The sequence below is a fragment of the Harpegnathos saltator genome, unplaced genomic scaffold (genome assembly GCF_003227715.2).
Source record: "Harpegnathos saltator strain DR-91 unplaced genomic scaffold, Hsal_v8.6 scaffold225, whole genome shotgun sequence".
Lineage (NCBI taxonomy): Eukaryota > Metazoa > Arthropoda > Insecta > Hymenoptera > Formicidae > Harpegnathos > Harpegnathos saltator.
Window position 1 is genome coordinate 1,055,001 of NW_020230012.1, and position 25,000 is coordinate 1,080,000.

General features: G+C 49.8%; 1 protein-coding gene across 2 annotated transcripts in view; it reads left to right on the forward strand.

The window, feature by feature from the left end:
* Positions 1-25,000, forward strand: part of LOC105190613 (CUGBP Elav-like family member 2) — a 384,647-nt gene that overhangs the window by 174,081 nt on the left and 185,566 nt on the right. Inside the window, exon 3 of one of the 2 annotated variants that reach the window (XM_025298595.1) lies at positions 10,542-10,829. The exons of the other annotated variant lie outside the window; for it this stretch is intronic. Within the exon in view, the coding sequence (XP_025154380.1) occupies positions 10,542-10,829 (288 nt within the window). The remainder of the gene's footprint in view (positions 1-10,541; positions 10,830-25,000) is intronic. 2 annotated transcript variants of the gene reach the window in all.

The window sequence follows — 25,000 nt, forward strand, 5'->3', positions numbered from 1 at the left end:
CGACAAGAACGACGACGACGACGACGGCGACGACGAAGAAGACAGTCTTGCCTTTTTTCGCAGCGGCGAGAGCGCGAATTGCTTGCCGGCGAAGTGAGGAAGACAGTGGCCGCCGTCGTCGTGGTCGTTGGCGGCGACAAGGAGAAAGGGAGACGGCGGACCGAGACCTACTTGGCGAGCGAGAAAAACGGAGAAAAATCCCCGACCTCTGTGCCAGCAGTTTCCTTCGTCACGTCGAACGTGCCGACGAGCCGCCGCCGCCGTCGCCGCCGCTGCCGCGTACATTAATTTTCCTACGTTGCGACAGCAATGGAATCGAATTTGCGCGGCATTGTACGGTAATCGGATTTACTTAATGCACGAAACGACGCGTGATTAAACGATCGCGCGCGCGATATCCGCGGAGTCACGGCGAAACAACCGAATCGTGCCTAATTGCAGGCGGCGCAAGACCGCGAGGATGAATATTGTTTTTTCCCCTGTGGAATAAGAAAGAGAACGCGAGAGAGGAATAGAGGGGGAGCTCGGAAGGAGATCGAAAACTCGTCAAAAATCGCAAGAACACTCTTCGACACCGTGCCCGTCAGCGCGCCCGCGTGCTCACCGTGATCGTCCGCAACATAACGTATGCAAATCGATCGATCATCGTCACCGCCGCCGTCGCCGCCGCCGAGAAGAGCAGTCCCGCGCACACCGCGCATTTATGCACCGAGCAAATTAATTGGTCTACACCGACCGCTACATATCACTCGCATTTACATAAGCGCGAGCGCGGACGTGAACGAACGAACGAACGAACGAACGAACGAACGAACGAACGAACGAACGAACGAACGAACGAACGAGCGGTCGGCCGGCTGGCTGGCCGACCGACCGAGCGGATGGGCGAACCCGCGGCCGCGTTTCCTGCGTCAATTTCGTTATTACTTGAGTGCCCGGCGGTCCGTCCGACCCCCCGCAATTTCACACCACCCCCGGTCGACCGCCCTATCGAAAAGACCGGGCCGGTTCAGACGGGCGTTAGTAATGTGTGCGAGCACGATGAAATGCAAACAGGCGCAATATTATTCATTGTTCGTCGGCTTTACATGTACCGGGCTTTGCCAATGCCGCGCCGCGGTGCGTCGCGCGCGGCAGGGCCGAATACCGCCAGGGACGGATATATTTGCTTTACGACTCGAAAACCTCCGCGTCGTAATTAATCGAATGCATTTGAGCCGCGTCGCGCCCCAGTCTTTTTTTCGCGTTTATGCCCTGCGCGATGTACATCCCCTTGTTCCTCCCACTGTCCGTTGACCGTGCAAATACAGGGGGTTGCGGAGCAAACGTACTTGCTTTCACTGCCGCGTTACCGTAGTTGCAACATTTACGAAGGTGCATTGTGCGGAGACCCGACGTGGTGCTTCTCCTCGTCGGTGTTCCGCGTTTGCATTCCTCCCTCCATTCTCACTCACTCTCTCTCTCTCTCTCTCTCTCTCTCTCTCTGGCAAAAGCCGTATCATACGCGTAACGAGCTATCGAACGTTCCAAGAAGCGGTGAAATATTAATTCTTTATGGCATCACGCTCGTGTGTAGCGTGCCCGGGGATACATTTAGCTCTCGTGCATATTATATCGTATTATCTAATATTATCTTTACGGTCTCGATGCACGCGTTATATTGTGTCAATAACGTCTCGATGTAACCCGGGCTCTCCACTTTGTTGCAATGTTTATCGAGACGAAAGTGGAGCGCGCCAACATGCGCTCCATTCAAGACTTGATGATGAAGTCTTCTATAATAATACGTGATAAACCGCTCGTTCAGTTCCGAGGTTCCGAGTGTGAAATTTTGCCGTTCAATCGCCCGAACTGCGAGAGCGCAAATTTTAATATTTCAAAATACACAACAATAACAAGAGAGATGCTCAATGCGGCGCAGTGAGCACATTACGCGCGCGCGCGCGCAATGAAATATCGAATTCCGAAACCTCGCGATTTCACTCGAGGTTCCGTTACATTGTACACCAACTCCGTTGTAATTATGCAACAGTCCACCGCAGTTCTGTAATAAGCTGGAGTTTGCGTGTCACCGCGTTTCGAAATGATCAACCACGGTCTAGTTACACCCATCCCGCGGACCGGCAAAATTTACCGACGTGTGCGCTTCGTCGTCGTCGTCGTCGTCGTCGTCGTCGTCGTCGTCGTCGTCGTCGTCGTCGCCGCCGTCCCTCTGCCACCGTTCTTCGTTTGTTTTGCGATCGTTTCATCGCGATGATGCACGTAATGAAACGCCGCTGCCCTCGCGCGGTTTCCTAGAAGCCTTCGAATATTAACACGACCACCATCGTCGCCGCCGCCGACGATCGAACACAGAGTCGGGATACTCACAAGGCCGCGCTGCATTATTTCGGAGGGTAACAATTGAATCGCTCCGTAATTATGTAACCGTCCGATGTACGCAACGAGTACGAGTTGGCGTGTCGCCGTGTGCGAGCGAGCGCGTGGGTACACAAACTGGTTACTACTCTACGATTTCATTCATTATATAATAAATCAGGCGCTGCATATTCCAGGAGAAACGGCTCGCCGCCGCATAAAGCGCAATAAATAATTAGCCGGCGAATTTGTGCTGGAAATTTACAGCCTATCGTAACTTCGTTACGAATCCTGGAGCGCGCAGCATCGCGGCCTCAATGGCGAGGCCGCTTCGTTCGCACTTTTCGCGCGTGTTATCCTTCGAAGGAGGAAGCAAAAAGGAAGAAACGCGTCGCGAAGCGTGTCGGGAAAATACGTGAACGCCGCATGGTGTCGCAGTCGGTGGACGCAAAGTCGCAACATTTTTGCCTCAACAAATCTCGTGGTATGTTCAATTTCCGGTAGAAAAACTCTTTTTCCTTTTCCTTTTTGAAAATCGCTCGAAAAACAATTGCCGCTGCTGGACGCCGGACGTGTTCTGAAATTCACCGAGGTAAAAGTGTCGCGGTGCGTTTCTCTGACGCGCAACTTTCCAATTACAACTCGCGTCTGATTTCATATCTCGCAATGGCCGCTTAATAACAGCGCACCGTTGTCGACTGCGTCCAGGAGAAACGAAAATGCCTTGTCGCGGGGTTAATTGACTGAAGCGAGTTCCCGACTCGGCGGTTGGGAAACGGACGGGCTGGAAATTGTCGCGTGAAAATAATAGTTCGATTCGCGATCCCAGTCGCTCGGATTGTATCTCGCTCCAGGACTCACTCTCTCTCTCTCTCTCTCTCTCCTCCCCCTGCCCCTGTGTCTCGCGAGATACAGAAAGAAAATTCTGTTCGTCATCGATAGCGTCGGCCGGAGCCGACGCGCAGGCCGATGTTAATGGGGCTGCATTTCCTCCCCCGGCAAAACGGTATCGCGTCTGCGAAACTTTTCCTCCAGCCAATTTTACGTTCGCCCTTTGGCGACGCGGCATCCTTTGTAACGAGTTGGCTCGCGACAAGCGCTCGCGACGCTGGACAGGAAAATGATCGACCAGGCGGGAGAAAGAAAACAACGGCGAAAAAGGTGATGAAGGATGCAGGGCAGGGTGGGAGGGAGAGAGGGTCCTCGCTACCTAAGGCCGCGGTAGCAAATTAGCCTCCTGGCTAGCGCAGTTTGTTGTACGGCCGAAGGGCGTAGCTCTCGCTAAAGTTGCACGTAAAAAGCGGATCGCCATCGCCGCCGGATGCGACGGATCCTTCCCCGTCATTCTCCGGCCGGCGAGCAGGCAATGTGTTTCGCTTTCTTTCCGTTCCTCGATGCGCTTTCGCGTTGCTCCCGACGTGTTTCCGGGGTTTTACCGCCGCCGCCGCCGCCGACAGGCCCTCACCGCGTACCGCAGAACAAGACAGGGTAATTAAAAGCGCGCCGAGGCCACACGAACAGTCGCTTTTTCCCTTTTCCCTGAACCTCGCCGAACATTTACGGCGGATTTCTCCGGTCGCGCGAATAATATAACCGATGTGCGCGACGGGTCGCCGGAGCGTACGATTTTAACGACGGAAACTGCCCCTCCCCCGCGGCACATTGTATCGCCTTACATACGAGTAATTCAATTAAGGGCACTGCGCGACGTACGGACCGCTTCGCGGAGAGCCGAGTTCGAAGAGAACATACATCCACTCCAGACGCGACGTCTCATTTCGCGCGATGCAAATATCACACCGCTCTCCCGTTATTCCGCTTTCGAGCAGCGTTGAGGAATTTTAGCGAAGAAGATCAAGTCGAGAAAGTCAAGTGCGCGCCGCACGCGTAATACCTAAAAACCAAGGCAATGCGGGAGAGCGTCGTATTACGTACGTCGAGACCCAATTCGAGAGGCGAAGCCGCGTCTCGCTGAGAAACGAGGAAAAAGGGGTGGAAAGGAAGAGATCGCATACTTCGGTTGCCCACCTCCGCCTCTCTCGTTTAACTGCTTAACCCTCGAAGTTCATTCCCGCGCCCTCCGAGCTTGTCGCGTCGTTCTTTCTCTGTTCTCTCCCTCTCTCCTCTCCTCTCTTTCTCTCTACCGAACTCTGAAAATTACTCGCGGGAAAGCAAAGGGACGTCGGTAGATTTTCACGAGTCATTCGCATGCATGCGTGCGTGCGTGCGTGCGTGCGTGCGTGCGTGCGTGCGTGCGTGCGTGCGTGCGTGCGTATGTCTAATTACTTTTCGACCTTTGAATATATCTCGGCTACACGCTGCGCTCCTACGAGAACTAATTAATTTTTGAATACAACCGCTCCGCGACTTCACACGGAAAACTAATTGTCTAGCCGCTTGATCGGGCGATTCGGGTCGTCTTTTAACGCGGTTTCGAAATGCGATGTCGGTGTAATGCGTGCGCTGAGAGAATGCGTGCGATGAGAGAATTGCATGCAATTTTTTATGCAAACGACGGCGCGTTGTTGTCGTTCGTTTTGTCTCGCGCGCGCGGCACGAAAATTAAATTCGTTCCATCTCTCCTTTACTTGAATCCGCGCGTTTCTTTTTTCCTCGCTCCTTTAGAACGCGAAATGTAAGCGCGCTTGCTTCCAATGCGACTTATTGTTAGCGTCCGCGTGTAATTATTTATAATGACGACACTTCCATTTCTGTTTTCGCGCACTGTTGTGTTGCGGAAGTGTCGCGTCCGAGAAGAGCGGAGCTACGTACACCCGAGTCGAAATTTTGCTTCTGCACTAATCCTGTAAATTCTGCCGGACTTGAAGAATCACTGGAGAATCTCAAGATATAATACTATAGAATTATTGTCTTACCTTGTTTGTGACTGAGTGAGATCAATGAGTGATACGATAAATTTTATTCTTTTACAAACTTTTTCTTTTTTGTTTTTGGTAATTGGTAGAAGTACAAATTAGAGGAGTGATTTAAGGAGGAAGGAGTTGCAACGGTAAAGGTAACAGTTGTCCAATGATGCTATGCTCCAACGAAGTTTTCCATTTGAATTCGATACAATCACAATGATAAATCGGGGTGAAAAGAAGCAAACGTCACTACGATGGAACTCGAGGGCTAGCGAGCATCAGTAGACATAAAAATCAACACTTGCGAGATTTTCACTGGATACTTAAGGCCGGCACTCATAATTGCAAATTATTTTCACCTTTTCGTGCGGAGTATAACTCATTACAGACTCGGTATCAACCGGCCATTATTCGACCGTTTGAATCAATATCGAAATAAGCACAGCTTTGAATAATCGGAGCTTCACGAAGTTATAATTATTTGTCAAATGATGTGTCAAATAACCATGAGTGCCGGCCTAACTTTCGACTCGGGTATTTCTGTCCTCGCCCGTTAAGATCGGAAAATTTCGTAAAATGTTTTGACACACCTGGAAGCGTATGACGTGTCGCTGTCTGTATCCCGACGTGCAGCATCCTCACTTTCGGGTGCTCCGTCGTGGTACTTGAGATAATATCTTGTTACACTGATGCTGGCATTTATTCGTAGACACGATTCAATTGTAAGTCTAACAAAAAAATACGTGTTATATCGCGACACCGACTAGAGTCCAAGTAAACGTTTAAAGAGTCCACGAGATTGATAACGCGCCGACCTGCGTCGCGGTTTGCGCTCATTGGTAGCTCAAGCTAGACTGGATCGCGGAAAGGTGCGGGAATCCCAAAACGATCAGGAAAGGGAAAATCATTCCCCACCAATCTTCAACTTTCGCCAATCAGTGACGTGTATTCGTATCAGTCGGAAGATTACATATTGCCCAAACATTCTGCCAGATCCGCCTTGAATTTGTCAACGCCTTCTTTTGTTCTCAAAAAGTTATTAATATTACACCGAATCTGAATTTAAATTCCTACTGATGCATATTCATTATCGCCGCGCATACGCAACTGTCATCTTCATCCTTGTAACCCTTTCCCTCTTTTGAGTCCTCAAGTGCTATTGAAAGTTGCAACGTCAATGAAAAATGATAACGAACGAGTTATGAAAAAAGGAAGGTTACCTCGTTCGTCCATTAATATTCTCATATACCCGAAACTAAAAGGAGATCAAGTGCGGATAAAATAGCGGGGCAACTAAATGTTAAATAATTTCGAGAGAAATCCTTCACATGCGACAGGAAAGAAATAATAAGTGACTCTTTATCGCAGAACAAAGCCTATATGAAGTTATATATTGAGATCCTCCACTGATTCTTCAAGTTGGATTTCACGGGGTTGTAACGTAAAGCCAGATTAAAAATTTCGGGTAACCAGACGGGTATAAAGGGTACACGGGGATCGCGATTTCGACAACAGACACCGTTCGACTTGTCGAGAAATACTTTCCGACAGGCGGCATGCGGTATCGGCGAAACGTTATGTGCTTGTGGCGTCAAAAGACCGTGCTTATTCGGGACGAAACATGGTGCGGGGTGCTCGGTCGACAGTACTGAATGCGGCGAGATTATGTATCCGTGAAAAAACTGACACACTCTCTCTCTCTCTCTCTCTCTCTCTCTCTCTCTCTCTCTCTCTCTCTCTCTCTCTCTCTCTCTCTCCCACCGGTAAATAAGATCCTCCGCGTTCTGCCGCTTGCTCTTCAGTACTTGAATCCAACCTCCGAGCCCTCGCTCGCCCGTCCGCTCCTATCGGAGAAACGAGCCCGAGAGACGTTGCTTACTTCGCGAAGGTGGAAAGCGCCTTTTTTGTGCCTCTTAAGCTCGGGCTACGCTTTTCTCGCCTCGGTGCTCCGAACGGAATATCAGTTTACGCGCGGAACCTCCTCGACGCCGCTACCGCCGCCGCTGCCGCTGCCGCTGCCGCTGCTGCTTCTTCTTCTTCTTCTTCTTCTTCTCCACCTTTTGCTCCTCCAGGCAACTTTGTAGCGGAATATGGCCGTTCACTCGTGTCGATCTCCTAGAGATTCTTCCACCATGCTCGCGGGACGCGAGAGCATATCCGATATCGGCGCCAATAAAAACTGCGAGTGTTTCGGTTCCACTTTTGCGCGCCCGTCGATAAATTACGCCTGAGTAAGGATGCTTTACGATAGCATGATAGGGCAGAAATATCGGTACTTCGCTCGCGATATCGATTACTCTTGTATCCTTCGAGACGTGTAGCTACTAAACACATTGTCTCTCCGAGCTCTGTAAACTCCTTTTTCTTCTTCATCGTCCTGTTCCGCTGATTTGTCTCGTCCACCGTTTTGACGATGCAAACGCGGCGTATCACATTCCCCGCATGTTATTTCGCGCGAAAGAATAAGAATCTTTGTACGAGATTTGCTCATTGGTAACTGTGCGACAAGTTTTACCTTCTTAAAATAACGTTCTCACACGAACGCGACGAAAGAGGTAAAAAGTGCGTCCCTTATGTCCACTCCGAATGAAACCGCGATAAAATCATTATACAGCGGTTTCATGCCTCTTTTTCGAACGCACCGCGTGCGCATGCGCTTCCGATTTATCTTCTATATCACGTTCATTAACGTCGTTAGTTGTTAGTGAAACGGAAATGTGCTTATTACTGTTGCGAGAGCATCAACGATTTGTCGATATAATACGATCGTAGTAAGCTTGTTGTGCGCGACTCGTCCTTCACTAATGAATCGAAAAAAAATTTTGCGACAGACTTCAATCTTCCTTTCCTCTATATACATACATATATACATACATATATATGTGTGTGTATATATATATATATATATATATATATATACACACAGGATGTCCTAAAAGTAACGGATCACCCTAATAACTCTTCAGTATTGAAGTTTCAAGGAAAATGATCTGAATAAAAGTTGTAGGGATTTAAGTGAGTTACCTTATGATGACCTTGACTTTGACCTTGACCTCTATTTTCAGTCATTTGAAGGTCAACTTGCGTTTTTTAAATGGGAACCCTTATTTTTTATTACATTGTTTTTTTCTACTAGTTAATTTGAACAACTTTTATCTAAAACATTTTTTTATTTGTCTAATATTTTTTTGAGATATTTGAGGAAAATTTGATAACTTTTTCAATATTTAACTTACGATATCTCGTTAACTATTTGTCGGAAAAAAAAGTGGTGCTAGACTTTCATGCTTTATTTAGTCTCAAGAATATATTGTTACAATAGCGTCCTGACTTTTGTTAACTTATTGATTTTTGGAAATTTCAAAATCATCAAATTAACAAAAATGAGGACGCTATTGTAACAATATATTCTTGAGACTAAATAAAGCAAGAAAGTCTAATACCACTTTTTCTTCCGACAAATAGTTAGCGAGATATCGTAAATTAAATATTGAAAAAGTTATTAAGTTTTCCTCAAATATCTCAAAAAATATTAGACAAATAAAAAAATGTTTTGGACAAAAGTTGATCAAATTAACTAGTAGAAAAGAACAGTGTAATAAAAAATAGAAGTTCTTATTTAAAAAACGCAAGTTGACCTTCGCAAAAACTGTATATACACATATATGTATGTATGTATATATATATGTATATATGTGTATATATATGTATATATGTATGTATATAGTATGTATGTATATATATATATATGTATGTGTATATATATATATATATATGTTTAATGTTTACCCGTATAGAAATCTGCAATAATATTCGGCAGCGAGCTTGTACAATTTTGCGTATCAATAAAATCGGAAACCCTTACATTTCTTTTAATTTCTCCATGATACTTTCTATATTCTAGTCTCTATTCTATATTCTCTTTGTCTTTCTTTCTCTCTATCTCTCCTCTTCTTTGCTCACGAAATAGAGAAGCTCACTTAAAGGCATTGCGTAACATTAAAAGCTATTTGCCTCGAATGCTGTCGAGGACGTTTCCGTTTATGTTTACAAACTATCACGGTCTCATCGACGGTGTCGACCGCTGATCCTGGCCGACCAATATCGTCGCGATCCTCGCTTCTCGAACGTACACAAGTCGAACATGCCACAGTCAAACACGCGCTGCGGACCGGTGCGTATACTTTTCAAACGGCTCAAACTTCGCGACATCCGTCGTCCTCTTTGTACATCGCCTTCATTTCTCGAGCATCATTCAAGCATCTCGAATTCTACCTCGAAATCCGAGCGTTTGACACCGGACGGACGACTGGCCAGGCCGTGCCAGTGGACTGCTTTCGGTAAATAGACAACGTACAGGAAAGCCCGACGTTCAGAGCTCGTTTGATTTATCGTAGGCTCCGACTCGCCCCGAAGCGACCCTCGCACGGTCGACGTTATTCGTCGAGTGATTCACCGATGTCCCTTATGTGGCATGTGAGAGTATTTCGAGAAAATTTCGCGGACACGAGAATTTATTTGTTCCGTAGTGAATTTATTTGTTCCTTAGTAACTCGATCCCGTGCCAATAACAGTTCGGTCGCGGACGCTAACGATCTTTCCGATAATTGGAGCACCGTCTTCTGAACAATTCACGCACGAGAGAACCGGCACTCGCGGCCGCGATAGATTTGTATTATCGTCGAGCTCGCGAGAGACGGAGCTCTCGCTCATGCCGAGAGCGCGCTCGAGAGAGAGAGAGAGAGAGAGAGAGAGAGAGAGAGACGCGCGCGTATTAATCCTTCAGGCGTCCCCGTTTCTTCGCTCGGCTTGTTGCCTTCGAGTTGCCTCGTGGCTCGACGTCGTTTCGACGTAACGTTTGGTCGGGAGGGCGCCGCGACACCGCGGCAACTCACGCAATAAGAGACCGCGAGATCCGTCTGTCGACGGTACTGTTGAGGAGTTCTCTCTCTCCTCGGTGCCATTAACGCGCGCGTATTGCCTCGATAATATCGATCGCGCGAGGGTCCTCTATGCCGCGCCGCGTCGCGCCGCGCCACGCCGCGCCGCGATCTCAGCCGATATCGCATCGAATGCGTTCGTCCGGATTAATTAAACGTAACAGGACACACTCTTTGCCTCCGATGAGGTTCGCCAGTTAATAAAATTTGAATTTCAAATTCCGTCGCCGCGAATCGGCCGGGGTGGCGAAACGAGCGTTGAACGGCGGCGGTTATCGGCGGTCGCTGGCATTAAATGTTTGGCGATCTTTCTCTCTTTTCTCTCTCTCTCTCTCTCTCTCTCTTTCTCTCTCTCCATCCTCTATTGTATCGATTGCAGCGCACGTTGTGTAATTCGGCAAAAAGGTACAATCGATATGTTCGAGCCGTGCGTGCAGGCGCCGAGCGCGTCGCTCAATGACGTCGAGCCGGAGACGCCGCGGCAGCAGCAACAGCAACAGAAAATCATGCTCGACTACAAGTTGTTCGCGAGCACGACGCTGCATTTGGATCAGAACAATAACAACTGCAGCATTAGCAACAACAACAACAGCAACAGCGGCGGCGGCGGCGGCGGCGGCGGCAACAACAATAACAATAACAGCGGCAGCGTGCAAGCGCCGGATCGGTAAGAACGGGGCAATCGCAGCATCTTTCATGCGATCTCGCGGCGAGGACGGAGCGAATGATAATAGCCGCCGCGCGCGCAACAGATGCATGGGCGAGGGGAGAAATTGATGTGCCCCGCTTTTATTCGACACTGCTAATTCGGATCGGGACGGGGATTTCGATCGCGACATGATCGTGGTCCCGAGATTTATTTATTTATTTGATCCTGCGGAAACGACGACGGCTTGACATTTCGCGACGAACGTGCGAGCGGCCGAGGTTCGAGAAGATCGTTGGCGCACCTATTGTTGCGCGGGAGCCTACGATTTGCGGCGAAACGACAATAGCGACGCGCGTGTGTTTCGCGCGCGAATTAATGGGGAAAAGTGGTTATTGCTCGCCGCATATCTCCCGCGCGTATTGATTTTTGCTTTTTTTATTTTACAATCGGTTCGAGCACGTACGTGTACACCGACTGCGCGCCGGGGCCAATGGCGACGCGACTACAGGCGCGGAGTACATGCGCGAGCGAGAGCGAGGCTGTATAACAAAAAAAGAGGCTGTAAAAAAAAAAAGAGGGAAAAAGAAGAGTATATAATACTTTGCGTATTTGCATTTTGATTTTCGCTCGATCCTACAGCTGGATTAAAGCGCAACAACGCGACATCGACGCGAGCGCGTGCGGGGCTCGGTAGAGCGGAAAAAAAAAGCGGTTGCTGTTTTAGCTCGTATTTGCGTGCCGATTTTTATTCGATTTAATTTCAATTTGTACGGCGTTTCCGCTCATTTGCCGACGCGGGCGCGATTAAACACCGTGCGATTTCGCGCGGCACATTTTCACTGTCCCGCGACTCGCACCTCATTAAAATGTAACACCTTATCTAATCCGATAATTGGAACGAGCGATTGTTCCGAAACGTTTGATTTCACCTCTGTCTATATGTGTGTCTATACGCGTGCGTGTGTGCGTGCGCGTGTGCAAAGAGAGGCTGTTTACTTCTTTTCCTGAAGAAGATACGCGAGCCGAGCAAAAAGCCGCAGCGGTCGAACAGCTGTAGCGATCACGCTTCGCGTGCGGAAATTATGCTGTGTACACGTGACTGACGTCGCTCGAATAATTCTTACGGTTCGCTTTCAGCAGAGCGCTCTTTGGTTACCAAGGCGAACGACTCGATAGCAATCACTTGTAGCATGAGCGATTCAATAAGGAAAACAACTGACGCTTCGTGTTTTGATACGTTGAATTTTTCCCCGGCGCGGCGCGGCGCGGCGCGGCGCGGTACGGTATCTGCGTTTTCGCGCAAGGTAGTTTAAGCGAAAAAGCGGTTACGAGATAAAAGACTTAATGCAAAAATGCATCAATAAGCGAACGAGATAATTAATAATTAATAAGGTAGGCAAAGCTCTCTCTCGCCTAAGTTTTCCGCTCTTGCCGAGTTCGTTTGAGAGAATCGATTATAAAGGCAACTTTCGCGCTCAGCTCTTTTCCTCGCTCAGCTCTTTTTAATTGGTTGCCCGCCCCAGCATCGTGCCCCTTTAGCCAATTAGTACGTTGCAAAAAATGCCACGATATCTTCCCATCGGGAATTTTCCATCGGCATTTTTTTTCTCCCCCCAATGCAAATTTTTAATCGACTCGCTCCTTCCCGCTAGCATGAATATCGCGGGCGTTTATGTAACTTTTCATTTAAAAAAAAAAAAAATTATTCCGTTCGTTCGCGCGTTTTAAACTTGCCATTCTGATGTATTTGTTATCAATTAAAATAAGAGCATTTGGCACGCCAAAACGAATGCTTTCGATTCTTTTTTAAGCATCTATTTTTGTTTTGTTCAACATCTCCTATCTTTATTTTAACGCGCGAAGCGCGTTTAAACAGAACGCCTTATTGAAAACGATGCGGAGCGAACGAGAGGGAACCGTAATTTAATCAACCATTTCGCGCAAAAATTCCGCATTTTTAATCTATTGCTCAATTTTTCGCAATGCTCCTCTCTATGGCGTTTGATTCGCGACGCAAAGACGCTAAGGAAAAAGGAAAGATTGCGCAAAGAACACCAATGTGGAAAGCAAAATTCTTCCTGCCCGTGGAAAACGTTTGTTTAATTTTCAACGTTTTGCACCCTTTGTGCCTCATAATACCCTCCAACTGCTCGTTGTATTTCCCGGTGAGCTGTGTCGGAATTAAACGCTTAGCGACAGACATTCTAGTCCACCGAATGGATCATTCCTCGAAGGGCCGCGAGCAAGGAATATGCATATAACACCGGTTGCCGTTAAGTGTTCCGTTCTCTCTCTCTCTCTCTCTCTCTCTCCCCCTCTCTCTTTTGTGCATCACCTCTGCTCTGGCAATGGTGGCAGAGGAGTCGTGAGCAAGAGTCGTTAAAGAGTTTCGCGCCATCGAGTTTTGGTCGACTTTCCCCGTCTCCCTTCGTTCCGTCATTCCGTTCTCGCCTCTTCTCTCCTCTCCTCTCCTCTCCTCTCCTTTCCTCTCTTCTCTTCTCTTCTCTTCTCTTCTCTCTAGCCAAAGCTCGCTTACATTAACGAAGTTGCGACGGTAGCAGACAGTAACCTGTCGAGGCTGTAGGTGCGCACCTATCAGTTTGATTATCTTCCATTTAACACCATCATGTTGTCTAAAAGGCAACGAGGATGGATAAAACGAGGACGAGGAGAGGAGACACGATGAGAAAAAGAGCTCTCGCTCTCGCACGCCTCAAGATGGAAGGGTGACGGAGAGCTTTCCCGCGGATTACTTTCGTGACCAAAATTGCAAAGAGAAAGTTTTTCTTCGGCATGGAAGTTACCGACGGGCACGAGGGGTGGGGGGGGGGAGGGGAACGGGTCGCCCCGGTTATATACATTACGATGTGCCTGCGCAGTAAAATTAAAGTGCTCGTCAAACTTGGAAATTTCCGCCCGAGTGAAATCCACGAAATCGACTTCGATTCTTAGTTAGTTAGACTTAAGTTAGACTCAAGTTCGCGCTCTCCTTATTGGTGTTTGAGAACTATTACGATACGATTCCCCGACGTTTCTGGACCTTCTCGAATAATCCCCCGTGGTGTCGCGGACTCTCGTGAAAAATTCACCACGGACAGAATATACTAAGATACTCGGCGGCTCATCGGCGTAGCGCGAAAGAACGGCGAGAATTCGACGCGTCCGCGTAGCGTAATCGCGTCCGTCGCGATTGTCTCTAATTTCATTCGATTATCCATCGTGCGCTGGCGATCCGATATATCCCGGCCACCCGCGACGGCCACCGCGCCGTGCTATCCTGCATGCCGCGAAATTTTATTTCCCCCGTTAATTAGAACGTGCGCGTGCGCAGCTAGCCGATAACTTGAGACGAAAGCGCACGTTTAATCGGTTAATCATGAAGAACGCTTGGACGGTTTTCTCTTTATCTCTCTCGCTCGCACGCGCGTGCACATACACGCGCCACGTGTTAACGAAGTTGTCGTCACCACGATGAACCCGGGGGTAGACTCGCAATATCAGTTTGGTTATCTCCTGTTTAACGCCATTGTGTCGCGGCGGGTAAAGGGCGATAACGAATCAGCGCGCCTATGCGCCGTTATGTCTGTGGCTGTGTGTGTGTGTGTGTATGTGTGTGTGTGTGTGAGAGAGAGAGTGTGAGGGCGGGCGAAGTCGGTGGAGGATCGTCCCAGAGACGAGGGGACCGGCGAAGGGAGAGGGGAAAAACGGGACAATAGTGCTTGGGGCACTGTGAAGATCCAGTAATTGAATTACACTCCGATAACCGCTTATCGCGAGCCGCCTTTCCCCTCGCCGCCCCCCCCTCTCCATCGCAGCCCTCTTTCCCTTCCGCGCGGCCTCGCAGCGGCAAAATAACTTTCGCTTATTGCGCGGCTCGGTCGTCCATCCGTTCCCTCGCAGGGCCGCATCGAGCGCGAATCCGCATAGTTCGCGTTTCGTATCTCGCAAACGCCGGCGAGATAGACCGGAAATGGGACTTCTCACTAACTGTATTTCTCCTCGCTCGCACACACGCGCGCGCGTGGAGGAAGAACGGCAAAGGACACTCAAGAGTACACGGCGCGTGGGTGTAGGCGCGTTTAAAAATGTTAAATAAATTTTCCACGGAGGGGCCGCGCGCGTGTTCGGTTAACTGCTTTCCCCCCATCCTCAGTCTGTTTCTCTCTCTCTCTCTCTCTCTCTCTCTCTCTCTCTCTCTCTCTCTCTCTCTCTGTCTCTCTCTCTCTCTCTCCCTCTCTCGGTTGCTTCGTTTGCTTTTTCCCGGCGCGCATCGGACGCGCCTCCACTACCTTTTCCTTCACCCGGCCGATCCGGCGAGCCGGCGAACGGCTCGCAAAATAATTAGTTCGCTTACGAATCTCTCCGCGGGTATATATCGGCCAGACAGAGGGAGGAAATTAAATTCGTGCCCCTCGTATAATCCACGCTCGTGCCGAATCGACTCGTTCCTTTGATTCCTTTGATTCGACCGCGCTCTTCCGCGATTAATTATCGTCTATAAACGCGCGACGCGGCCGGGCGTACCGTACGATGTGTGTCTTTTTCAACACACGAGACCGCCGCGTTCGCGCGCGCGCGCGCGCGCGCAGAATATCTAATGAAGCTTTTTGCCGAGACCGTTATGTATCTCCGGTTGCGATGATGAAATCGTAGAAAGGAATTGCGAAAGGGATGAAATTACCAGGAGCTTGCTTTTGCTAGGTAATGAAAATCCGCCATTGACGGATCCGCGAGTGATCTTCCAATAATGTAGATATTGCCGTAATGCTGCGGGATAATTAAAAAAAGTTTTTATCTAATGTAATGAGAGAAACAAAACTCGCGCGAACGCAGATTCGCCGAGAGATAGCGCGCGATTTTCATTTCATATAAATGCGCGCCTAATTAGCGAATTACAACAGGATCTGAAAGAACCCGAGAATATCGCATTTGATTTCAATAAATTTCCAATCGCGTTTTATTTTTCCGGGACGGGAAATTTAATTTCGGATTCATGTACCGAGAATATTTCACATATGAGAAAGATAGAATATCATTTATGACAGATGTGATGAGCTCCGAGCAAACATTCGCCGCCGATGAGACCGACCGATCTCGACCGTGTTAATTTCGCGAAAATACGTCGTCCGGCACAGACGCGATTAAGCCGGAAACCCCGGAAAGAAAGAAGAACGCGGAGGAGCGGCGCAACGCGAGCGTATGTCCGGCTAATCCGGAGCGGCGGCGGATAATCACTTTAGCCTTCGACGATAATGCTACGCTTAAATTGTCGCAGAGTTATACAAGCCGGCGGAGGAGGAACGTTTTGCCGAGGCCAGCTCGAGGCACCGACTTCCCGGCGATTTCAGCCTGAGCGTCGCGTGTACATTTCGGAGTCCTGGCAAAGCAAGTGGGGCACAGAGAGAGAGAGAGAGAGAGAGAGAGAGAGAGAGAGAGAGAGAGAGAGACTGAACGAGTCGAGAGGGGTTAACGAAACGGCTGATTCGGGAATAATTTCCAGCTATCTCGAACGAGCACGCCGCGGCCTACCGGCCGACTGGCTGGCTGCCTGGTGGTCTTTTAATTCGAGACATTTTCCGTTTTGTTTGATCCGCGTATAGCGCAGCGCATCAATTACAAGATAATTACTCTCCGACGGCATCAGGGCGTAGCTAACACTAATTGGATGCCCACGCGCTGCGAAAATATTCAAGCAACCGCCGGAATTGATTCCGTGCGCTCGCATTACAGAGTACACCGAAACCATTAATATCGCGATGATGGGATGGGATAATGGGAGAAAGGCCGGCGCGCCGCGCGGTGGAAAATAAACGTCTAAAGCGGGCGGGCGCGATCGCGCGCAATCCAGGTGTTAATTGTACGCAACGGCTAGATTTAATCGACGACCGGTTACGCGTTTAACGATTATGAGATAACGCAATTTTCTTTTTTTTTTTTTTTCTTCTTATAGAACTCCCCTTTTTATAGAACTTCCCTTGTGTCGGTGGATGCGCTCGGTTGCGCGCTGAATGCGCGTATGTGTACCGAAAATCCGACGTGTGCCCGTTTTCTCCTCTACATTTTTAACAGCTATTTCTCCGGAAGAGGAGGCGGTGGGAGGCGACGTACGCGCTCGACTTGTCCGTCAGGCAAATATTGGTAGTGACAATTGGCCAAAAGATCGATGTGTAATTTCGCGCTTGGAATCTAACGGTCGGGTTTGCGCGGCCGTGCACGCGGATTTTTCCGGCGCTAACAAGAGCGTCCGATGCGATGAGTTCCGGGCGCAGTGGAGAGCTGACGTTTTAGCGCGCGTACCTATAGAATTATTCGCGCAACGACGTCATAATCAAGACCGTAATCAGCTCCGCTTGCGCCCGAGGAAACGAATTCTCGAATATGATCGTCAAACTTTCTCGCTGACGCGGATTAAGACGCTCTGAGATGCCTTAATGGCCGTCAAAGTCCGCTGGCGAGGAAGCGAACGACATCGTCGCGTCGAAGTGCCGCGGGAGCGACGTCGTCGACGACAACGACGACGACGACGACGACGAGCTTTTCTTAATTAGGGAAACGGAAACGCGAGGACGGCTGTCGCACGGCGGCCAGATCGGACGAGAACGGCTCAAAGAGATTTCTCTGCGCGAACTGCCTCAGCCTCTCGTCTCCCTCCTCCGAACGATCGTCCGACCGATTCTGTCGCACTCACTGGGTCATCACCGCAATTTATTATCCGCTCGAATGCGAATGTATCCCCGGAACTTCGGAATCATCTCCCCTTTGTGCTCAACTTGCGAGATACATTAAGGCGAATTCGTGCGTTTGTTCGCGTACAAGACATTGCGATGAGGCGCGGGGACCGGGCGGGGGGGGGGAAGAGGATTTCTCTCTTATCGTCGAACCGAACCGAAAGCCGCGGGCAAACGGAGAGACGTTCCTCCGCGGGAACGACTGTTGTTTTATTAAGCGCGGTTTACCGTATCCGCTTGCGCGGATCCGAGGTCGCGAGCCCTGCGAGCGACGAGATTGAAAATAAAGTTTAGCAATTAAATTCGCGCCCCGTCGCAACTATCAGCCGAGGGCCCCGAAGTTCGTCTCGCGAGAGTGACTGATCCGACGAACTTGGGATAATTATGGGGAGGGGAAAAAAGGTCCCGGCGATGGTCGAAAGCTCGGGGACTTAATCGGTTTAATTAACGAAGAGTAGCGAGTGTGCGCCAGCGCGACTGACCGAAGGCACGGCACCGGACAACGATGCGCAAATTTGAGCTCAGCAGAAATTCTGCCCCAATTACCGATCGGTAATTGGACGCCGCCAGGCGTATCGTATCCGCGAGAGCTCTGCCTCCCTGCGATTATCGAATCTTCGATCGGCACATGTCAGAGCCGCGCCACGGTGTGCTTGTTTTTCCAGCGTCTACATAATAAGACGAAATTAAATTGCATTTTGATCCACGCTACCACAAGCTTACATCTCGGCGACGTTCTCTCGACAATCTCGTGGGTAGTGCATTTTAATCCGACGAGTAAGGGTGCGGTCCATCAATCGCTACAAATGCTTCGTGAAGCGTTTTTACTTCTCTCTCTCCCCCCCTCTCTCTCTCTCTCTCTCTCTCTCTCTCTCTCTCTCTCTCTCTTCGTTTGCATCCGAGAAATAGAACGAGAAAGAGAAACGCTTCAAAGCATTTGTAACGGTTGCCGGACCGCACTCTAAGACGTCTCTCTCGGTCCCCTCGCTCTTTGAAAAAGCGCGCATCCACGCCCGCCCGCTCGATCGACTCGTTTCGGCCGCACCGACATACCGCATCTTCGTTTCATAGCGAACGTTTCGTACCGCTGTCTTCTCGTTCTTCAACTTCCGCGCCGAAGAGCGGAGGAAGCGACTCGTTGGTGTATGTTAAACTGCATTGTCGCAAATTGTTAAGAACTCGTTCATGTTTATTCATCGGCGACTGCGCCGACCGCGCGTAAAGGACCGTTCGATGCGCGCGAGTACGCTAGATGACTATCTCCTCGTCGATCTGTCCATCTCTGCCTTCTTCTTGTCGACCTTATCGTCCTTTCGCTTCGCAATTAGTGCCCCTGTGGGGCTCAACCACGTCGTTAAGCTCTCTCTCTCTCTCTCTCTCTCTCTCTCTCTCTCTCTCTCTCTCTCTCTCTCTCTCTCTCTCTCTCTCTCTCTCTCTCTCTCTCTCTCTCTCTCTCTCTCTCTCTCTCTCTCTCTCTCCTATCTTGCTCTGTCCATCTATCTATCTATCTATCTCTTTCTTTCTTATACCCCCCCCCTCTTCTCCATACCCACGTAATTAACGGAGTCTTAAGGTGGATCATTTGCAAGCTTCAATTTATCGGGCTGATTCGGCGAGAGGGAGTAGCGAGAGCGGAAAACGGAGGGGAGGGTGGCTCCGGAATATATCCGCACACGCGCCTCTCACAGAAGCATCCGCGGCGAAATTATCTCGCGAGAAAATGTTTCTTTTACACGGCCGACGTGGCGAAACACGCGAAACGAATTAGACGTATCCACGTGGCGTGACGTCCGACGTGGAACGCCGGCAAGGGAAGGGGGCTCGCGGGGGGGGGGGGTTGGAGAGGAGCCGAGTATCTCTTCTCGTTGGAGAGTGTTGTTTGCAAGGGCATACCGCGTACGTGTCCTACCGACCGCTCACGGAACTTTTCCCTGTTTTTCGGTGTCAGGGCGGCCGCGCCAGCCTCGAGACAGAAAGAGAGACAGAAAGAGAGAGAGAGAGAGAGAAAGAGAGCGAAGGCGCAGCAAATCGCGCTGGCGCGTATGAGGGAGAGCTGAAACGCCGTGCTGTGTGCGACGCCGAAGCTGTTGCGACGGTGGGGCGGCTGGCTATAAGGTAGCTCTCCACGAGAAACGGCCGTAGATGTAGACACATCTACGACAAATGTGGGTGTGTCGGCGGAGAAAGTTTCGCTGTAAACGTGACGGTCGGTCGACGGCGCTTAGAACGGTGGAAGGAGCGGGGCGAGGAGGGGCGAGATGCGGCGGGAGTTGCGCCGCTGGTGATAGCGCGCGTTCTCGATGTAGATATGAGAGTCTACGTTGGAAGATTATTTTTGTCGCGGCTACATGACGCAAAAAGGACCATGAAGAAGAAGCACGAGTGTAGCGGGGCACGCTCGGCGCTGGCCGATATAACGCGAGAACACGTCGCCGTAGACGTCGTAGAATGACGCCGCAAGAGCGAGAGAGAAAACGCGTAGGTGGGAGGTGCGCGTGGACGCGCGGAGTAACTTCGCGTTATATGCGCGGGGGAGTTAGAGTTGGGGTAGAGTTGTGCAGCGTGGGGGTGTAGATGCGAGCGGCCGATGGAAGCGAGGCGAGGATGGACGCGGCTCGGGCCAGCCAAGTGGAGGTCGAAAAACTTTGCTATGCGGCTCTCGTATCAGCGGACACTACACGTGACCGGCCTAACTGCTGGAGGGTTTGAAACGTGCGCGCGATCAGCCCTGCCGTGTTCCTCCTCCGTCACCGGAACGGGACGGGACGGGAGACGGGACGGGGCGAGGCGCGGGGCGGGGCGGGGCGGCAAAATCGATAAGCGTTTTCGATTTTTGACATTCCGCCCGCGGCTTCGTGATTTGCCCCGAAGATTAGTCTTCCCCGTGATATCCGTTCGAAACTTATTCCATCAGCCCTCACTCAAATCGCTCGTCCGAATGGTAATTACGTCGGCGTTTTTAAACTCGTAACTAGACGATCCAATTTCTCGCGTGCCGAGACGCAGCACACCGAGTTACGCGATGGCGGTTCGGGGTCGTGTTATTCGGGGCCGATTGTAAGGCCCGAGCAATTAAGCGATGTATAGAATTTGTTAAGGTGGTATCTCATTTGCCGGGCGCGCAAGCTTACGATCGATCGACCGGGTGACATTGTGTCGCACGAACCGGTGCCGGTTTTGCGTTATTATTAAGAGCAACGCGGCGGTGATTGAGCAATTAAGCCCCGACGGTGTAAACTCGCCGAACACGGCAAAGCCGGGGAATGGAAAGGGTGAAAGAGGCGCGCGCGCGCGCGCGCGATACACGAGACGAGAGAAATATATTCGCGGCTGAAAGAATCGCGCGCCGTGTGTGTCGACGCTCCGCTGTATCGCCGGCCGGTCGACCGACGTATTTTTCTTCATTAACGCAAGGCGCCGCGGTAAACTGAAAGCAATTATGCAAATTCGACCCTGCCCTTCTCACCTCACCCCGCCCCGCCCGCCCGCCACGCCTTCCGCGCACCGCGCTAAACCCACCGTCACGTTTTACTCTCGTCGCCGATGAGGTGCCGCGGAGCAGCGCGCGCGCGCGCGCGCGAGAGAGAGAGAGAGGTAGTCGCATCGCGAATGCGAAGGGTGTACACGCGACGCTGCAAAAGGGAGTGACGCGACAGGTATAAAAAAAAGTAGAGGAAAAGGGGGAGAGAGAAGGGAAAAAATGACCGCGCCACTCGAAAGAGAAAGAGAGAGTCTAGCTGTCACTTTCACGGCGGGGCCGTCACGGCGCGGCGCAACGACCGTGAAACGGCGAAATTTTCGAAATTCGACCCCTCTCACCGATTATTTCTCACCCTTGGTAGAGCGCACGCTGTGACGCTTCCAGAATCTCTCCCTCATGGGAGAGCGGACGGGGAAACGACGGTGGGGCCATCGCGGTCGCTCTCGGTTAATTTCCTGCGGCTAATGAAAGAACATACGTGTCCCGCGCTATAACACGCGCGTCCGTCCATCCGTTTTCTCTCTCCTCCCCCCTCCCTCTCCCTTCCCTTTCTCTTCTTCTCTCTTTCACGTGTATGTGCGCGCTGCGTTGTTGGCCTCGCCCTCCAGATTGAGTAACTTTGACAATATCGAAGAGAAAGCTACGCAGACAGCGGCGCACCCTCGGGCGATTTTTCTTAATTATTGGACAAGACGCGCGCGGAATTTTAATGGGTCCTCCACTCGATTAGCGTACCGAGAGATTTGCTCGTTAAGTTGCGCTGAGGGAAGAGAGAGAGAGAGAGAGAGAGAGAGAGAGAGATAGAGACAAAGAGACAGAGAAAAGCACGCGATAGCTGAATCAACGATTTTTCCCGTTTTTATTTCACCGGATATAAAACCAGAGAGATACAAATACAATATAAACATATAAATTATATACGGATAAATTCAAGATGGCTAACTGCCTCTTTTATTTTACGAGAATTCCGACGATCTTCTAAAAGTGGAGAGAGGGAGGAGATCCGAAGATCGCTCGAAGCGATGGACTCTTTGTAAACCGTACACGTGTCGCGTGCGATTTTCACAGTTACACGCGAGGAATTACGTATTCCAAGTCTTCGATGGGGTTTCGAGGGCAGTTAAGGGACGAGGACGTCGAACCCTCCAATATCGGGGTATATAGCCGCGAGCGATACGAATCTCGATGTAACGGCTAGCGAAATCGCATTTCCGCACCGACGAGCCAAAATAAACTCCGAAATTATCCTCTCTCTCGCGGAGCGACCCTCCGGAATCCTTAATGAGGCGACTCTCGATCGGGATGGGAGAGCCGTTATGATTAATAATAGATTTTATAGCGCCATAACGACTAGCATTTACGAGATAAAGGGATCGATCCTTTTCGCGCATGAATTACTAACAAAAGGCGAACACGGTGTCATATATTTCGGCCTGCGATTACATTATTCAGCCGCGTTATTCGTCATGTCCGGGAACTTACGGTCGCCACGAGAAGACGGGCGAGCCAAAATGAGTCTCTTAAAGAGATTTGATCCTACTATATATTTGTTTGTGAGAAAATCAGAAATCTATCCGGCAGAAAAAGAAGAGAGGAAAAGAACCTCGATTTGTCGCGTCTCCTCTATAAAATATCGCGGGATAAACTACGATCAATCGCACGCTCGTACAGTCTCGGTCGCGGTACACCGTGTACTGCTCTCGAGACTCCGTCGTACCTTTAGCCTTCAATTACTCACGTCTCTACATCGCGGAATAGCGTTCACGGTCCTTTCTCGACCCGGCATTGTCTACCTGTCGCGAGTGCGAGCGCCGGCTCTCATCGGTAAACGAGAAACACGACTCATGCGCGTACGCACGAGGACACACACACACACACACACACACACACACACACACACACACACACACACACACACGTCCATCGCCCTAAGAAATTGCGAGAGGCAGGAGTGCATCCGCACACTCAGCCGCTCGCCCGCCCGCGCGACTCTCAGCGAGTCAAAGGGAAAATGCTTGCTGGGCAAGCAAGAATGGCGAGAGTCGCGAAGAGAAAAATAAGGGATTGGGGTGTGAGACGCCGTGTGCGACCTCGCCGGCGAGTAAGAAAAATTTGCGAAATGCGGGCGTCAGCCGGTCCTTTTGTGCGACTCGCGCGCTCTCGCGTCCGTCCGTCCATTCATTTTCGCGGAGTTAACGGAAACGCGCCTGCGCCCGCGCCCTCGTCCTCGCCGCCGTTCGGGGCCGCTTCTCAACGCAAGCAATCCTCATCACTGCATGCGACTGTTTTATTAATGATCCGATCGGACAGGGCGACGCTTTCAGTGTATCCGGCCGATCGATTAATCGGAATTCGATAGCGCCTGGCCGCGCGCGAGCGAGCGGACACGCGATCGAATCTGCACGACGTGCGGTATCAGCACTCATTTATTCAGGCAACGTTAACGACCCACTTTCGAATTTATCAATTTTATCTCGTCGAAAATTTACAGGACAGAAGTGTAATTCGGTGCTGGCGGAGAACGTGCGCGCCGTTATTTTTGGCCGTAAAGTAGGATACAACGCATTTAACGTCGCCGGCGAATAACATCGCGATCGGTCGCATGCTATTCGATAAATATATCGCCGTCTGCCGAAAAGTTTCATGGGGAGTCTCGCAACCGCCGTCTCGCGACGTGTAGGGATGCAGTAGGTAGCGATACGATTTGGCCGTCGCCGAATTGTGCGAGCTTAAGTCTTTTTATTTATTAATCTTTAAGGGGACCGGAGAGTCAGATTACTGAAAAATCGTGCTTGTTTTTTGATAATATTTTGTGACGAACTGAATAAATGTGCAAGGATGAAAATTTTTGATATATTTATATGACATATGAAGAGTAGAAAATTTTTGTTTATTAACAAATATTCATATAAATATACGTCCACTTAAATTTTAAACGCGTTTCTCTCGAAATTTTATTGTTCAACTTTTTGCAGTGATTTCTCCGAAACTGAGCTTCGTATCGATTTGAAATTTTAAAGCAATAATATTTGTTCATCTGGCTCTCAGGTGAGCCACGGACAACTCCGTCCAAATATTTCATTTCGAGATATTAATTTTTTTATTGTAAAAGAACTGAAAAATTTGAATCTTTTCCTAATAATAGCTGCCATTTTGTTAATTTTGTTCGATTTTTTTATAGTGCTTCACCGGACAATGGTAAGCCTCCTTAAGATTTCTAGCTAAAATTCGCTCTGATCGGACCACCGAGAGCCGAGATATTACTGCAAAAACGACAACTTGAAAAAAAAAAGGAGAGTATATTTCACCTATAAATATCTCGTATATTTATATGAGTATTTGTTAATAAACAAAATTTTTTTACTCTTCACATGTTGTATAAATATACCTAAAATTTTCATTCTTGCACATTTATTCAGTTCATCGGAAAATATCGTCACAAAAACAAGCACGATTTTTCACCGATCTGACCCTCCAATCCCCTTAAACGCGTTACGCCGAAACGTTGCGTCGTTAAACGCAAAAGTGCACACCGTCGTCTCTGGCGTGAGCTATACCGCGTGCCGTTGCGAAGAAATACTTTATCACTGCGGATTAATACTTTCCCTTCTCCTCCCCTCCCGCAGTCATAGCGGTCGTTAGAATACATCTTACAGTATTCTCCCGTTGCGCACGGCCCTTGGAAAAAATATTCCACTTATAAAACGCTTAACGAGACGTTCCCTCCTTGCGAGGGTCGCGCCGCTGTGCCGATGAGCCCTGCGCGGTTATTAAATTCATTTCTTGGCTTGATTAACGCGGCTACTGGCAAAAACGGCTAAAATATCGGGAGGTTATATAAAAACGGAGCTCGTGCGTGGTATTCGCGCGAGTTGCACTTAATCCTCTTACCCCGTTGGGCAGTTACGGCTGGAGGGGTTGGCGAGCGGACGGGTGCGCGTTCTTTCTCTCTTTCTCTCTCCTCTCTCTCCTCTCTCTCC